A 13028-nucleotide genomic window follows, 5' to 3' on the forward strand; every position below is an offset into this window, starting at 1 on the left:
TGTTTGAAAGCATGCATATTCATTTTTCAATTTTTTGATTTCTATTTTTAATTTTTCATTTTCTAATTTTAGATTATCATATAATTCTAGAGGGCATGCCTTTGCTAAGTTCAATTTTAACTCAGCATTTTCCTTTTCTAATTTTACTAGATCTTTAGTAAGAATTTTAATAAAACTAAAGGGTTGCTTGGGAGATAGAGTACGTACCTCACTTACCTCAATTTCTGATGCTCCCCCGTCATCGCTGCTTTCTTCCGATGTTCCTCCCCCTTCATCTATGCTCATCTCTGAGCTGGTCTCATCTTCTTCTTGATGGATTGCCGTTAGGGCTAGTCCGGCATATGCTTCGATTTCAGATTCGGAGGATGACGACTCATCCCACTTGGCTTTCAGGGTCTTGTGTTTGGAGGATGTTGGTCTTTTGTACTTTTTCTTTTCCTTTTTCTTTAGCTTAGGGCATTCATCTTTGATGTGCCCTTCTTCATTGCAGTTGTAGCATCGAACATTCCTTTTATTTCGATAATCCCTCTTTGTCTATGATTTAAATTTATTAGACTTAATAAATTTATTAAACTTTCTTACCATTAGGGTTGCTTCGTTTTCATCAATTGATTCTTTAGAGTCTGAATCGTTGGTTCTTGCCTTCAGGGCAATGTTCTGACTCAGTCCTTTTCTTTGTGTTGCGCACCATGATTCATGTAATTCGAAAGTAGAGAAAAGACTTTCTAAAGTACTTACCTCGAGATCCTTGGATATATAGTAGGAGTCTACTATAGTTGTCCATTCAGGTGTTCTTGGGAACACATTTAAAGCATACCTTTGTGTGTCCCGATTCGTTACCGTTTCTCCGAGGTTTGTTAGTCTGGTGATCAACTCCTTGATTCTTCCGTGTAGTTGTACTACTAACTCTCCTTCCATCCGGAGGTTTGTCAGTTAATTCTAGAGCACGTCCTGTCTCGCAAGCTTTGCTTCAGAAATTCCTTCGTGTAGTTTCAAGAACTTCTCTCAAAGTTCCTTTGCTAAGTCATAGCTGCCAATTCAATTAACCTCCTGGGGCGGAAGAACGTTGAGCAGATGGAATTCTGCTTTCCCATTCGCTAGGAAGTTGGCTTGTTCCTTCTTTATCCACTGATATTCTTCTTTGTCTTTTGGAACTGTAAAACCATATTTCATTGTTAAAAGAATTTCGAAATCTGTTTTGAAGAATACCTCCATTCGACATTTCCATTGTGTGAAGTCTCCCTTGAACTTTGGTGGGTGAATGCTTGTACCGGCCATCATTTTGATCTTGATGCTTTAGTCGGTGGTTAGTCCTTCTGAGGTGGTTGGGCTCTGATACCACTTGTTGGTGCGGCGGGGCCGGTGAGAGGTCGCAACGTCTATTAAGAAAATAAAATCTTTCTCTATTTTTCAACTCAGATCGGTAGCAATATCATAATTAAAATAAACTAAAATGAACAACTAATAAAAAAAAAGAGGCAAATGGATTTGACTTGGTTACAACCTAGGTGGCTGTTAATCCAAGACGGTTACAAAGCTCTACTAGAAAAATCTCCTTCTCTGAAGGCGGAGAAGTCTCTTACACTCTTTAAAAAGCTTAGAAAAGACTAGGAAATGAATATAGTAGTTGTTCTCAAGTTGTTTTCCTATTTCCTAACTACAGGGGCCTTTTTATATCTCCTGCAAGTCCTATCCTAAGCTTGAGGGGGCTTTCAAGGTGGATGGAAGGCACCTCCAGCAAGGCAACAACGGATAAGGCTTTATCCACTGCTAACGGTCAGTTTGACTGATCGAATGTGCCTTCCATAGCCGCCTTGAAAGACGCCTTCGCACTGTTCATTGAAGGCATGTTCTAGCCATAGAAGGCATCTTCCACAGAAGGCGCGGAGGCGCCTTCAACAGCCTTTGAAGGCGCCTCCGGCAATACTTACAGCTCCACTTCGCTCCTTTGCTGCTGCGATCTCTTGGGTGATTTCGGCCACCAGAATAGGGCTCACCCAAACCTAATTTTTGGCCTTCTCCTCGAGCATGCTTCCGCTCTAGCTTCTCGTCCCTCGAACGTCGTGTACGTTCTTCTCATCCACCGGTGTACTCTTTCTTAGCCCTTTCATCCCTCGGATGTACCAAGCTCATCTACTCCCTTCCTGTGCCATCCTTCTCGCTACCTGTGTCTTCCACTCGACTTCCTGTGCTCCTAAGCTCCTACACACTTAGACACAGGGATCAAAATCAAACAGGATCCAACCTAACTTGGTTGATCACATCAAAATAACCATGGGAGGCCAACAGAAACTTGCTCATAATCATGTAAATTATAATAAACATGTCATGCAATTTCTATATCACATATGAAATTCTACTACAACTTAGTATATGCCTTCGCAAGTGGCTCTGATACCACTGTAAGGAACTAGGGCACTAAACATGCGAAAACACAGTGGAAAATATTAAGTTCCTCTAGAAGATCCATGTAAAAGGAAAATACATATAATAAATTTTACATGAGAGGGTTATACCTCTGTTGTGTACCCTTCACAATCCCGATAGTAACATTTCATTAGATGCGGATCTTAGCATGATCAAGTGGTCGCGTCTCTATAGTATCCACATGAACAAGCCTCGTTTGTCTCATAAATTCACAAAGTGAAGAATGAAACAATCAAAAGTTGTGCTAGCAACCATTCTTGGAAGTTTTGGCCAAGTGAAGAGAGGAGGAGGAAGAAGAGCAAAAACACCAAAAACTCATCATCAAAATGAATCCAAACCCCCTTTTTATAGATTCATGAAATTGCCTTATGCCTTAATGTCAATTGCCTTAATTGCCATTAATATTTGTCTTCATTCAATGAATCCAATGCATCCAATGCATGAGCAATTCAAATTGTTCACTCTTCATCCAATGCATGAGTAATTCAAGTTGTACACTCCTCTTTCTTCATGAATTCAAATTCATGAAATCACTTAATGAGTCCAACTCATTAATCATCAATCCAATTGACTCAATGAGTATAATTTAAATTGGACTCAATCCAATAGTTGGATTCAATTGAGTCTAACTCAATGAGTCTAATTTGAATTAGATTTAATCCAATGATCCATCATATGAATCTATCTCCATTGACTTATTTTTTGTGTGTGACCTAATAGGTTCTCGTAATGTTGGAAATGTATCCAAATCGACATTTAGATATATAAGCAATGAGTGACATCTAGTAAGGCATCATTGCTACCCAAGTGACGAGAATGTCGAGATCCCACTTAATCTTTCCGTGGCTATTATCTTATATGACTCAGTCTTTCTACACTTGATATCTAGATTGATTAATGAGGCATAAACTGTGTTATTCTCTTATCAATCTTTATGTTTCTTGATCTCTAAGTAGACACACTCAATCAAATAAGCTCAATATCGCATATTGACTCATTTAAGCATGGTCATGCATTCTTATGTCCTACTAATCAAGGGGCTCACAGATATCACTTCCGTTATATGGAAGGGATAGATCTCATCTACATCACTCACATTCCTTCGCATAACTTATTGCATACCCAGTGATCGACTTTATGGTTCATCCTGTTACGGGTGACGTTTATCGATACCAAAGTATACAACTCCTTATGTAGGGAACCGTAGTGATTTCAGGTCTAAGGATTATTCATACTAATAATTACATGAGAATGTTTATGACACTCATATAACAATCTATGAAACATTCTCATGCCTGATTATTCAGTATATATTCTCTAATATATACTCATGTGTCAACCAGATATCGCATATTCATGACTTGTGAGATTAAGTCATCTGTTGACCTATATGTTATTCTCAATGTATTAATATTATCATTGTATATTAATGCTTGACTAGAAATACTTAATAATAGTATTCTATATATATCTACAATATCTCACTATCAATTCAACCAATTGATATATTGTACATTAGAACCTCCTACTCTAAGATATTATTATACTTACTCATTCGGTACTGAATTGAAGTAAATATAATAACCAACTTTATCTTTATTAATAATGAAAAATGATACAAAATGAGCTCTTTATAATCATCTCATAATTGGTACTAGGGCTAATACTAACAGAATCAACGGCTCCGCAAAGTCATCGACTCTGAAGGCACCACTACGAGCACTAAGGTGGGCCGCTCGGGAGGTAGCTCGCTAGTGTTGGTAGCGGCATCACTCTTAGCTACTCGGCTCGCTTCTCCTTCACTGGTCTGCGCTTCCGAGGTCCCGATCGGCAATAACCCTTGGCTCTCCAGCTCGGTAACTCTGCGAGCTTCCAGCTCTCCATCAGTTAACTTATTGAAGTCACCGAGTAAAGTCTTAAAATCACTTTAGCTACAAAAGAAAAGAAAAAATCAGTTAGATCAAAAAATAAGGGAAGGAAAAGGGACTCACCAAAATTGCAAGGCGGTTGGGCGCAGATGGAACCCAGCCCAAACATATACAAAACGCTCTCCAACAACAGTTTGTGTATATGATATTTCAAGCCGGCTAGCTACGCAGCAATTGGAGGTACGTTGGTTCCCACAGGTATCTTCTCAGCTTGGGGGAGTTGGGTAGCTGCATTTGCTAATTGATTAGAAAGGCAACCCGATCGGGAAGTTGAACGTAGAAGTAATGGGACTTCCAGCCCTTGTTAGAGGAGGGTATCTTATCAAAATACACGGCATCGACCTGGGCTTAGAAGAGGAAGACATCCAGTTCATATTGCTTAGGGTTATAAAAAATAGTGAAAATGCGTGGATTAAGAGGAATCCTATACACACAGAATAGTATTACCACTCTGCACAGTAACCTAAAGGGGTTGGGTACTAGTTGATTTAGGGAAATATGGAAATATTTACAAATTCAGCGAAGAAAGGATGGATTGAGAAACGAAATCCGGCGTAAAACTAATCATTGAAAAAATTCAGAAACCCTTCAAGAGGGGTGTGGGGGTGATCATAGGTAGACGGGATGGCAAGCTTGTGATCAGAAGGGATATGGTAGGACATGGTCATTCGCTCCACTTCGTTGCCATTAAAATCCAAAGAAGTGGAGGTGTACCAGAATCTGAGGATAGCCGAAGGAGGAGAAGGAGAATGAGCCATAGGGAGAAAGATGAAGATCAAAGATCAAAAGTGAAAAGGAGAAGGAACTTACTAGAAGAGAATCGCTAGCGACGAGAAGTAAAGAGTAATGAAGCAAACGAAGATGAAGATAAAGGCAAGGAAGAAAGCGATGTTGTGCCAATGAGAGCAGAGGGTCGCCCGATCAGGGGTTTAAAAAAATGAGACTTTATCTGGGCAGTCCTAATTCAAAAAGGTAGCTGTCACATTGAATCCTAATAGTCGTTTGCCACATCAGACATTCGGTGGCACAAAAGTGTGACGCATGACATTCAATCATAGGTGACATTAGTGAGAAATGGAAATGATCAGCAGGCGCATGATGAAAAAGCATGCTCGGCATGATTTGCATTAATGGCAAAGAATTTGAGTGATTTCCAAGAATTCAGGATGACATCAATAGCAATTAAAAGGCACTGTGAGTATGGAATGCCACTCAGGAAAGAGATCAGGAAAAAGATAACAAATAGCTAAGTGTCAACCACATTCGATCTGAGCGGCGTCAACCACGGAGTCTCTCGACTGGGAAGAAATAAGTTTCCATAGGAGCTGCAAGAGCAGTAATTGTTCAAGCCTAGTGGCGACTCTAATAGCAAAGCACCCGGTCGGGAAGGATAGTTGCAAAATATACTAAGTGTCCAGTCAGTCAAACTTGTAGTCTCCTTTGGCTAGACTTGAGGAGAAAATTTGTGATACGATGATAAAGATAGACCTCCCAAAAAGCGAGTTAAAGCAATGATGACCAACTGACGTGGAGGTCAAAGTCATAAAGTCGGACGGACCTGAAGACTATAGATCAGGTAGGGTTGGCCGAGTGAGATTGCAATGTCGGTCGGACGTGAAGGGCCGACCAGACCATCCGATCGTCTGTCCTCAGTAACTTGCAGATGAGGTTGAGAGCCAAAAAAGTCGAGTTACTTGGCCCACAGTTTTTGCCGATCGGACCTAAGAGTTGAGCGGGCACAGTGCGTCTCTTCGACAACATGAAAGCTGAGTGAAGAATAAGCTAATACCTGCACTCTGTGCAACCGAGCTAGTGATATACGGGCTGAGTGGCCACTAATCAGCCTATAGCGGAACTTAGATACCTATCATACCATACTCTTTTGGAAATTTGTGCGGGAAAAGACAGAAAATATCCCGCCGGCAAACTGTCCTTTAGAAGCTTTCATCTTATTAACTCACAACGATTTGCAGGCTCATTTGAGAAAAGGTGTCAGGGGCACTTTATGCCTTGTCCTTTCTTAGGAAATCTTGGAGAAACGTGTTAATGCCTTGAGATGCATACACAATGCTATAGTGATAGTATAAAAGGGGTCTCTATCTACAAACGGAGGTATGTGATGCTTCTTATTTGCGCATGTCATTCATTACAGTTCAGTACTTTCTTCTTTGAGACCGACCATTGACTTGAGCATTGGAGGGTCAACGTCAGGACTTCTTTCCTAATCCGGTACTAACTCTCTACAAGATAGCGTGGAGTCTTTGTCGAGTCAATAATAGAGTCACATCCTAGCTCATTGTCTTCATCGATTTCAGATAGAATCACTTGGCGTTGACATCTAACTGATTCAGAAAACTGAATCAATAGATCTTTTAAACGCCCACATCTTGAAATCACATAGAAAGAGAGTTGGGTTTTACCTGGAGGGAATGATGAAAGTTAACACCGCTGCAAGTTGGGACAGCCATGAACACTGATAGCAATTCCTGGCTGTTGTTGTTTGAGTCCCTGCGGCATCCAAGACAGATTGGGGCAGTCACATACTTGCAGGCGCGACAGATGACGCAGTCCCAACAGCCAATTCGGCAAGGCCACCAAGTTATTGCACCATATAATTGTCAACTTCCGAAGGTACTTGAGATTTGCCATAGCAGCTGGAAGGCGTTCCAGTACTTCTTGACACCCAACTATCTCCAATTCCTCGAGATGTTTGAGGTTATCCCAACTCTTCTGAATTTGGGACGTCAGTAGCAACCCGTTGCTCAGTGACATTTTCAATCTCCATGCCCCAAGGAATACATTGAGTTCCTTCAACTTTGGGCACTGAAACAGTGTTAGTTCCTTGAGGAGCGGAAAATACTCCTCATTTTCTTCTGTTCCGCAATTTTCTGATCCTGGCGTGTTCCATGTTCTTAGATTTGGCATTTCAGAGAATGTGAGCTCTCTTAACCTGAGGAACTTGCCGCCAGCGTAGAAGCTATCGGCCACCATCACCACCATTTCCATGCCGCTTATCACAGCAATCTGGAGTCGAGGTAGGTGTCCTAGTGGCGGTAGCGATTTGCATGCCTTGAGATTCACTAGTCTAATCTCTACCAAATTGTTGATGGATTCCATCCATTTTGGATAGGCAACCCCAAAGTATGAAAAAATCTCTAGCTTCTTCAAACACTCTCTAGGTTCAAGGTGGTCAAGAAGGATCAGTGAATCTAACTGGATATCATTGTTGGCGGCATCATTCCTCTCGGACCACTGCCAATGCAGAGCCAAATTCTCGAGATTTGTAATCTGTTCCAGCAGTTTCGTCCGAACAATATTCTGCATTGCCATGTCATGTTCAAGTTTCTCCAACCCAAGTTGCTTGAGGCTTGTAAAATTTATCCAAGTTCCAATGGGATGCACTAGTGAGTAACCCAACAATCTTCTTAGCTCACTCAACTGCTCGATTCCGCGCGGCACATGAATCAAGGATGCACATTCTTGCATATTTAGTTCTGTCAAATTCTGCATGCCACTAAAATCCTCAGGCAACTCGACAAGAAAACAACAGCCCTTCACATTTAACTCCTGCAGATTCACAAGAGAAGTGACGGAGTCCGGCAACTTCTGAAGCTTTTCGCAGTGCGCCAGTTTCAAAATTCGCAGTTTTTCAAGTTTGTGGATCTCGCCAGGTAGTCCGAGAAGCATCTTGCAGTGATTCAGCTTGAGAACCTGCAAATTTCGAAGGCTGCATAACGATCCAGGAAGTTCTACGATCTCCGAGTTGGAGAGATTGAGGTATCTCAAGTCGCTCAGCTTCTCTATTGCTCTAGGAAGAGTTTGAATCTTGCTATCTGCTAAATGCAATATACGAAGATAATCAAATAGTTGCAAGAAGATGGCTTCAGGTAAGTCTGCAAATTGATATTTTTGATGCTTTTGCTGCATGTTCTTTGTTGTGCGCAGAATCAATGTTCTCAGTTTGGTCGCACCCTGCAAGGCCGTGGCGGATATGGGCGCATTGGAGTCGAGAAGTAAGCATAAATGGCGGCATTGTTTCGGGATTCTTGATGAATGTTCTCGACCGACCTCCCAAGTGAAGTAGTGTTGGCTTCTTGTCAGTTGTTGATGGAATCCTGCAACCACATTGTCCTTGAGGTACCGTATTGCTTCATCTCTGTCACCTGAATCCGGAACGAGGCCTTCGACGAGCATCATATGAATGAAATCTTCAAGTGGCGTGGCTCTCTTCAATTCTGGGAAAAGTGAGCAGTAGAGCTGCAGCCGAGCAAATCGAGTAGGGAGATGATGAAAGGAAGCCGTGCTGTAACGCTGGTTCTCTCTCATGCTCCTTTTGAGAAGACCAAGATCTACTATTTCTCGTCGCCATCGTTTGACTTCAGTGTGCCTGAACGCCGACCCCAAAAGCTTTGCTTCCAAGGGTGAGCCCGAGAAATCTTCGTAGCATCCTTTGAGGAACGGAAGCAGAGCATCTTCGGTGAATGCGGCGGCGGCGGTCTCTTCGTCTTTATCGGGCCGGTTTTTTATTGCATGCTTCTTGAATAAATCCAACCAGTCATTTTCCGACAGAGCCGTCAGATTGTGTGTCGTTGCGGATTTAAATATCTCAGCTTGATATTTGTCGGCGACGGTGACGATGATAGTACTTCCCGGCGCTCCAACGCTGAATATTTGGTGCGTCATTTGATCCCATTTCTGGATTAACTTGGATTGGGACGTCTCAAAGTCGGCAGCTTCGCCTTTGACGTCGATGCCGTCGAGAACGAGCAGGTAGCGGTCTCCGGCCAGAGCTCCGAGAACGAACTCCGAGATGGATTGCAGATGCGATCGAAGCTTCATGCAGGGCCCGCCTCCGGCGAGGGACCTCGCAATTTCCGTGCTGACGCCCACCATGTCGAAGGAGAAGAGGTCGGAGACGTTGACCCAGATGCGGTGCCGGAAGCAGCGGCGCACCCAGTCGTGGTGGTAAACCATCCGCGCGAGCGTCGTCTTCCCCATCCCGCTGGGGCCGTAGATGACGATGACGCAGGGGGGCGCGTCGCCGAATTTATCCTCCTCCTTCGGCTGCTGCTGCTGGATACTCTTTACGATCTCGTCCCTGTCTCCGTCTCTACCCAAGACCTCCTCTTTGAGGATGTCGGAGTAGTCTTCCCTTAAAGGATCCATCAACCGCATCGTGTCCTCGTGAAGGTTCAAGGCGGATGCCTCGGCGACGAGGACCCTCAACCTGCGCACCATCTTCGTGAGCTTGCAGGCGAGGCGGAAGGAGGCGCAGAGGCCGAGGAAAGGGCCCGACGCCCAGCGATCAGAGGCCGTCTCGTGCCGGTCGGCGATGCGGGTGAGAAGGACTTCGAGGTCCACCATGGTGGTGCCCACGGTGGCCATCCAGTCCTCCTGTCCTCGTAGCTCGGCGTCCATGGTCACCGCGTTGATGGCCCAGAGGTGAAGGCGGATGGATTCCAGCTGGCGTGCTACGCCCAGTGCGCGGCCTTGTTCCACGATTGCAGGGGAAGGCAGCATGTCGAACAAGATGCAGCGCACATCCAAGTAAGCCATGTCTCCACCTCTCTAGCGACCTCCAAATTTTCTTCGCCTGTGAATTTGTAGGAGATAGCAATATATAGAGGTTGCCAACAATCTGTACTTCCTTGAGCTCATCCTTCGTTGCTGCCTCCCATGGCGTACGCAAGTTGTAGATACGTATTAGGACATCTTTATTATTATTATTTTTTGTCTTGTGATTGCATACTAGTGTCTTTATTGTATTTGTTACTTTTTCGCATTTGAAGAAACGAATCATCTTTATTCTTTCTAAAAATCAAGTATAATCATTAAAATTATCCTTAAATTTAAAGAGGATCGACGCAATCAGTGCACAGAAAATGGATTACCACCTTCGTAGGAAGGAAAGGAATTTTCTTTGTAATGGAAATATTTTATTGTAATTAGTTCTGAGATAATGCAATAAATGACAGGGAGGCCGACTTTTTCTGAAAATAGTTGACGAGAATTTGCTTGGATAAATGAGGGTAAAATGTTAGGATGGCGCTTTGCTTTAAAAATATATATTAAAATAGGATTTTATTATTTTAAAAATATTTTTACTAGTTCCAATAATTAAATTTATTTTATTTAAATTATTTAATTTTATTATACCTAAATTACGTCATTTACCACTACTTAATTCGATCCATAAATTAATCAAAAATCAATTTAATATTGACTAACCGAATCAAATCAAAATTTTACTAAAATCAAATTAATCTAATCAAATTAAAAATAAATTATTTCAGTTAACATCGAATTAATTTAATACTCACCCCTAAGTACATCGTCCTGAGAGATTGATCAATAACGTAGCCAAGATTTTTAACCAATCGGACAAATTTAATAAATTTAGCAATACTCCATACCTATTACATTGCCCTAAGGGCACTGATCAATAATGCAGCCAAGATGTTTAACTAGCAGGACAAATTCACTAAATTTTAAAAATTAATACAACATAAAATTAAATTATCCCACTCTAAAAATGTAAAAATATTTAAAAATATAAAATGTTTTTTAAAAAAAAATAAACATGTAAGTCAATTTTTACAATCTAGAAACTTAAATTTTAAATTTAAAAGGATGAAAATGAATTTAAATTTAAAAAATTTGACTTTAGCCATTGGTTCTAATTGAAACAATAATCCATCAATTTTCAGAGCTTATCTATGACTCAAAGTCAAAGAATCATTTGTGATCTCACTTCTCCATAATATTTAACATTCTTACATGTGAGACTTTCATTCCGATTTAAATAATCATCCTAACTAATACGAGAAATAGTGGATGACCTCATTGCTGGGACAAAGACGATGGTCAAGATGATGCGGTAGTCAAAAGTCAAGAGCAGATGACGGTTATGGTTAAAGACTACATGTCCAGGTAGGTCACTTCTCTAATCCTGGCCAGCTTTACACTGATCAAACCCTTAGGGATCGGTCCCCTCACTTCTCATGGGCAGGGCTCCCAATCTAATCTCGGTTGGATTTACTAAGGTCAGACTCCCAGATCTCAGTTCTCTCACTTCTCATGGGTAGAGCTCCCAATCTAATCTCAACTGGCTTTACTCAGCTCGGACCCCCAAGGCTCAGTCTCCTCACTTCTCATGGGCAGGGCTCCTAATCTAATTCCAACCGGGTTTACTCCGGTCGGATCCCAGGGCCCAGTCCCCTCACTTCTCATGGGTAGAGCTCGCAATCTAAGTCCGACAGATTTTACTCCGATCAGACCCCCAGGGCTCAGTCTCCTCACTTCTCATGGGCAGAGCTTCCAATCTAATCCTATCTGACTTTACTCTGGTTGGACCCCTAGGGACCAGTCCCCTCACTTCTTATAGGCAGGACTCCCAATTTAATTCTGGCCTGCTTTACTTCGGTCGGGCTCCCAGGGCTTAGTCCCCTCACTTCTCATGGGAAAGACTCCCAATCTAATCTCAGTCGACTTTACTTCGGTCGGACCCCCAAGGCTCATTCCCCTCACTTTTTCAGGGTACCATCCTAGCTTTACTCCCGATCGGCCTCTTAGCTGGTCGAACCCCCAAGGAGACAACACCGTTAGGCTAGGTCTAGGTTGGTCGAGCGGGGACGAGTGTTGAGTGATTGTACTCAGGGGTAAAATCCTATGGTTTTAGGATTTACTGTAAAAGAACTGCAACAGTACTGTAGCGATACTATAGCAGAACTGTTTGTGACACTGTAGCAGTATTGTAGCAGCCGATTGGTATACTGTAACAGTCGACTGGTACACTGTAGCAGTCGATTGGTAGCCGATCATTGCGTAACCGTCAGCTTCACTTAAAGGACCAGTCGATTAGTGCATACACAGTTGACTGGTAGAGGAAAAATAGCTTAGTGTTTTCCTCTCAAACTCTATTTAACAGAGCTTGGGGTACTTGGGCATGGTTGACGAAATATAAGTGGTTAGCCCCTATTAGTAGTTTTCTAAAGTCTCCAAGCTCTTATTATAATCTAAGAGTGTTTGGATCAAGGTTGTGGTGATGTTTCTCCACCGAGAAGGAGGTTTGAGCTAGCCGGAGGTTTCCGGGGAGTCATCCATCGATGGATCCCACCTTACGGAGAACCGTGGAGTAAGAGCCCTATTCTCCGAACCACGTAAACACCTTGTGTTACGGTTTGTTTTGGTTTATTGTCTTTCCTTATTGTTTATAGGGTTTAGCTTTCTTCTTGTTAGTTTGTATTTTGTTTTTCACTATGTACTAATAAGTGTAGGAAGTGACGATTTGAGTGAGACGTTATTCACCCCCCCCTCTAGCGGCGTCAAGGTCCCAACACATTCTGGATGCCTTGAACCCCTCTGGTGCCTGGACCACGTGGCTCGGCCAATTGATGCACTCCACGTAAGCTTGTGGATTAATTTTCGGGTCCGGGTGCCGACAGGCTTGCCCAGGCGAGCCTGGTCCGGGCACTCGAACCAGCTTCGGGCGACCGGACCCTAGGCGCCCGGACTCCTTCCCAACGCCTAGACCCTTTTTCTTCAGCCTTTTCACCTACAAGAAAAGGTTAGTCCAGGCAACAAAAAAATATATTTTATCCTGTAAAAAAGAGTTAGCACAACATAATAGATTATGAGTAGTAATTAGATCATTTTTCCCTAAGACCAGGATCT

General features: G+C 42.6%; 1 protein-coding gene across 1 annotated transcript; it reads right to left on the minus strand.

Annotated features, from left to right (window-relative positions):
- Nucleotides 1–6794: 6794 nt before the first annotated feature.
- LOC122029066 (putative disease resistance protein RGA1) lies at nt 6795–9911 on the minus strand. The gene has a single exon (XM_042588025.1). It carries the CDS (start codon nt 9909–9911, stop codon nt 6795–6797), a length of 3117 nt encoding a protein of 1038 aa, XP_042443959.1.
- Between the last annotated feature and the right edge of the window lie 3117 nt (nt 9912–13028).

Source organism: Zingiber officinale, chromosome 10B (assembly GCF_018446385.1).
Source record: "Zingiber officinale cultivar Zhangliang chromosome 10B, Zo_v1.1, whole genome shotgun sequence".
In the NCBI taxonomy this organism is placed as follows: Eukaryota; Viridiplantae; Streptophyta; class Magnoliopsida; order Zingiberales; family Zingiberaceae; genus Zingiber; species Zingiber officinale.

What these genes read in the sequence shown, in the direction of transcription:
- LOC122029066 (XM_042588025.1), bottom strand. Translation starts at nt 9,911, where the DNA reads ATGGCTTACTTGGATGTGCGCTGCATCTTGTTCGACATGCTGCCTTCC.